General features: G+C 34.8%; 1 protein-coding gene across 1 annotated transcript in view; it reads right to left on the bottom strand.

The window, feature by feature from the left end:
• LOC107092090 (WD repeat-containing protein 49-like) overlaps nucleotides 1–4,273 on the bottom strand; it is a 27,951-nt gene that overhangs the window by 9,758 nt on the left and 13,920 nt on the right. The window contains exons 14-20 of the mRNA XM_015386378.1: nucleotides 3,607–3,758; nucleotides 3,306–3,408; nucleotides 1,888–1,994; nucleotides 1,728–1,807; nucleotides 1,578–1,632; nucleotides 1,454–1,499; nucleotides 1,061–1,120 (exon numbers count right to left, since the gene is read on the bottom strand). Coding sequence (XP_015241864.1) covers nucleotides 1,061–1,120; nucleotides 1,454–1,499; nucleotides 1,578–1,632; nucleotides 1,728–1,807; nucleotides 1,888–1,994; nucleotides 3,306–3,408; nucleotides 3,607–3,758 — 603 coding nt within the window. The remainder of the gene's footprint in view (nucleotides 1–1,060; nucleotides 1,121–1,453; nucleotides 1,500–1,577; nucleotides 1,633–1,727; nucleotides 1,808–1,887; nucleotides 1,995–3,305; nucleotides 3,409–3,606; nucleotides 3,759–4,273) is intronic.

Here is a 4,273-nt window from a genome sequence, read left to right as displayed (position 1 = left end):
TTATTTTTTTGCAATATATTATTTGCCATAAATTTCAAAGCTGTCTTGAATTTTAACAAATGAAACAATGTGAGGAGATTTGAAGTAGATCAAGAGTAATTCTTTGCATTTTATAAAAATTATATATATTTTAAAGAAGCATTTCAAATTCATGAGGAAAATTGTAACCCTTGTTACCAGCAAACAATTGTCTTTTAAGTACAACCACATTAACTATCAACACTCTAATCAAAATTAGCTAGATAATTAATGAGAACAGTAGAAATTCTCACATTAAAAATATGCATTGTAGATGTAATTTGTTTTTTTTTTAAAGGGGAATATTTGTGAAAATTAGTCAAAAACACAGCAAGAAATGAGATACCTTTTAAAAATATAAGACAGGTGTGAAAAGTTCTTTTTTTTTCATTATCACTCTACACGTGTGACAAAGATTTCTCTCCTTATCTCTATGTCCTTTTGTGGACATTTTGTGAGGGCACTAAATGTCACATTTAGTGCCCTCTGTGAATCTATGTCAAAGACTGAACCTGAAAACTTTATCATAACTCAATGCCCCCAAGGCTAAAAAGTAAATGAATTGACTGTATAGAAGCATGACAGTATTGTACTGTACCACATTTGCAGAGTGAAACCAAAAAATTGTGTGCAGGAAAGCTCTGTGTTTACTACTTTCAACTTTCTCTCCCCGGTTCTTTTTCTAGTCTCTGACATGTTAGAACAAATGCACAATTGGTATCACTGTTTACTGCTTTTAATAATAATAAAAAAAATGAACAGTGGTTGAAGAAATCACTAATAAATTAAAATCTATTTTCTTCATATTTATATATATTGAGATTGTGAGTATTAATTGTTCAGTATGCATCAATCCAGTTGGTTAATAGAATAAGACACATCCATCCATCCATCCATCCATCCATCCATCCATCCATCCATCCATCCATCCATCCATCCATCCATCCATCCATCCATCCAACCATAAATCCATCCATCCATCCATCCACCCATCCATCCATCCATCCATTTATTATTGAACCAACTTCCAGCTTATATTCACCAAATCATCTTTCCATGAAGGCTCTGGTCTCTGGATACCGTGAAGCTCCTCAGGAACATCCTGATAAATTACAAACATTTATTAAGATCCATTAACTGTTCTGTATTCCCATAGGAATCGATTGTTTTATACAACTAATGTTCAAGACACAATCTGCTGGTTAGATAATCTTGAAAATATGCACACAAGTTTCCTAGTTGAGTAATTCCTACTAAAATTATACATATATGTAGCTTAGGCCAAATAATTCAGCTTGTAATAACATTTAAACAATGCAATAAGGTAAACTATGATGAATGGTGCAGGAGTCAAACTAATTAGAATAACATTTCAAAATATACCTGAGTACTAAAAAGACATTGGATTGAGTCATTGGATTCTAACATTACTCACTAAATAAATGTCAATCCTCTGGTTTCTTCCAACAGCAACCACATAGCTTCAGACAGAAATTGTAGAATCTCAGCATGGTTTAAAAATATATTGAAAACTTTACAGACAAAATATCAAAACTCACAAATTTTCATTAACTCTGAGAAAGCTGCAGTCACACACCTCATGGCATTTACCTCCTAATGGGAGGATGTAAAAAATATAAAAAACATGTTTGGTTTTTTCTATTGTTTGTTTTTTTTCTTTCTGTAGTAATGAAACAAACTACGCTTACCTTTCTTTAATGTCTTAAGACACTGACCACTGTTGAAGTTCCATAACTTTAAGCATCCATTACTTCCTCCTGTGACCAGCCTAAAAAAGCATGAGTTGATAAAAAAAATAGATGAATAGATGCAAAAAGAAAAATGGTCCTTAATTACAGTACTGTATACCTCCTTCCTTTAAAGTCAAGTGTCATGCAGGTGATGTCAGTCAGATCTGGTGTTGCAGTAAACTCAAAAACTTGTCGACCAGATTCTAAATCCCAGACTTTCACCACCTAAAAAAAAATAAACAATCAATTATTATTTATTGATTAGGCAATGTATTGCCTAATCAATAAATAAGATTTTGTCAGATTTATACTTTCTTGAAAGAGTTTATTGCAAAAGTATTCATACTTACTTCATACTTTTATGGGCATGTGTGTAATTGGCAAGGGGCAGCTTTTTTGTAGTGCAGCTTTTTTGAAGCATAAGTAAAAAATGGCTGAATTGGTATTTATTTTTTGCAGTGATTTATTTTGGGGAGGGTTTTGTATTACCATCAGCCTCTGCATGTATTGGGTCATTGTAACCCCAAACAGCTTTCTTCTTAAAAGCATGCTTGTTTAGATCAGTTAGATACATTGTTGGTGATGGATTATCTTGCTGGGCAGTTTGACTGCATAATTCAACTTTCTCCTTTTTCACATACCAGGCAATCTTGCAATATCTTAAAAGAGAGATCATTTCAAATGCGTCTGATACCAGTTGCAAAGGCTGTTAGCTGACACTGAAGCCTACAGTCTTCCTTTGGGCAGGGACGGAGCTAGATGGGGTGCCAATCATTGGCCACCCCTGTGGCCACCCCTACCATTGTCAACCCTCTAATGCATATGTGGCAGCAGTAATACTCTCAAATGGAACATTCAAAACATTTAAATTTTTCATGTACCGGTAATAACAATTACTTGACAACAAAAGCACTGTGGTTAATTATGCACATCAATATACTAACATTAAAGATGATTTATGCAGAAATCATTCTCTAGATTTTGTGTTATATGGGGTAAAGAGAAAATGATGTGTCTCTGCAAGTCATGTAGGAGTATTCAGTAAAATAACAGATCAATAACATTTTGAATAAAAACTTATAAAAAAAAAATCAATTTATGTAGATATTAGTACTTATAAATATCAATTTTATGCAGAATGGTTATTGATAAAAGTAGGTAAGTAATCACAATGGAGAAGATGTTTGCCCCAGAACTCAAACCTGAAAGAACTTTATCCACTATAACTTTTATCTAGATGGATGTTTAAATAATGTGTGTAATTGTTAGCAAAGGCTGTTGGAAAGTATAGTTTGTCTTTATTTAGAAAATAAGGACTTTGTGCTCGTTGTTTTTTTCTGTAGGAGCAGTGTAGATTGACCCTGAGGTTCTGGCGCCTATCCACTTTTGGCCACCTCTCTGATTATTGGTTATTGCCTGGCCAACCTTGTAAAAATTTTCTGGCTACACCTCTGCTTTTGGGGTAAAGTAAACTGTCTATTATTTTTATAAACACAGTTCATTTTAAAAAGTTCAAGGGGTATGCATACTACTCACAGACCCCTTGCTGCAGCTCACGACCTGCCGTAACTCCTCGCTGTAGCTACAGCACATAACAGCCTCATCATGAGAAACAGCAATGCGACCGTGATGCTTTGGCCTGACAGAACAAAAACATATTAAAGTCAGTGAAATGATATTATAATCAGGGAGGAACAGATAACTAAATATAAATCTGTCATGGTCTATAGTCCATTTCATCTGAGGAACATGCTTACTGGACCTGAAAGTAGCCCGGTTTCTAGGAATAAAAGAGAATTATGAGCAAAGGTAAAAAAAAAAAAAAACAACAAACAACCTCGACATCAAAGGGAGCACAGCTATGCAGTCTGCTGCGACGTACAGAGCTCTCATGGCTGGGGAAAAGGAGCAGGCAGTTACATCACCATGAATCCCGCTGGCTGTGGGGTCGGCTGTGAACAGGCAACACTGATCTTGAATGTGCCAAATCTGCCATGAGAGCAGGCGGAGAGCAAAGAAAGACATAAAAGTTTACAAATGGAAAAATATTACAACTGAATTGATCAACAGTACATTTTTGATTAAATGTAGTAATTGTTAGACATAGGACATTAAAAAAGAATGCATAAATGTAAAGCAAAAAAAAATTTGATAATTTTGATTTTTCTTTATCAAATACATCTGTAAAGCCGACTGAGTATGCAGCCCACTTTACTCTGACACACTAATATTCAAATTCAGTGTAATCATTCGCCTTCAGACATCACTTATAAAACAGAGTTTTTCTGAATGTAATCTATTCTCAGTATTAATATAGGTGTTCTAAGGAAGCCAGGTATATGTATATTAAGAAACTGTAGTTATAAAAAATCTGCGATTGACTGGTGACCTCTATAGGTGTACCCCGCCTTTCACCCGTAGACTGGGGGAGATAGGCACCAGTTCTACCGTGACCCTAATGGAATAAGCATGAAAAATGGATGGATGGATGGATGGATGGATGG

The sequence above is a fragment of the Cyprinodon variegatus genome, unplaced genomic scaffold (genome assembly GCF_000732505.1).
Source record: "Cyprinodon variegatus isolate N-32 unplaced genomic scaffold, C_variegatus-1.0 Scaffold367, whole genome shotgun sequence".
Lineage (NCBI taxonomy): Eukaryota > Metazoa > Chordata > Actinopteri > Cyprinodontiformes > Cyprinodontidae > Cyprinodon > Cyprinodon variegatus.
The sequence above is the reverse complement of the archived record's forward strand: the minus strand, read 5'-3'. Positions and strand labels throughout refer to the sequence as shown.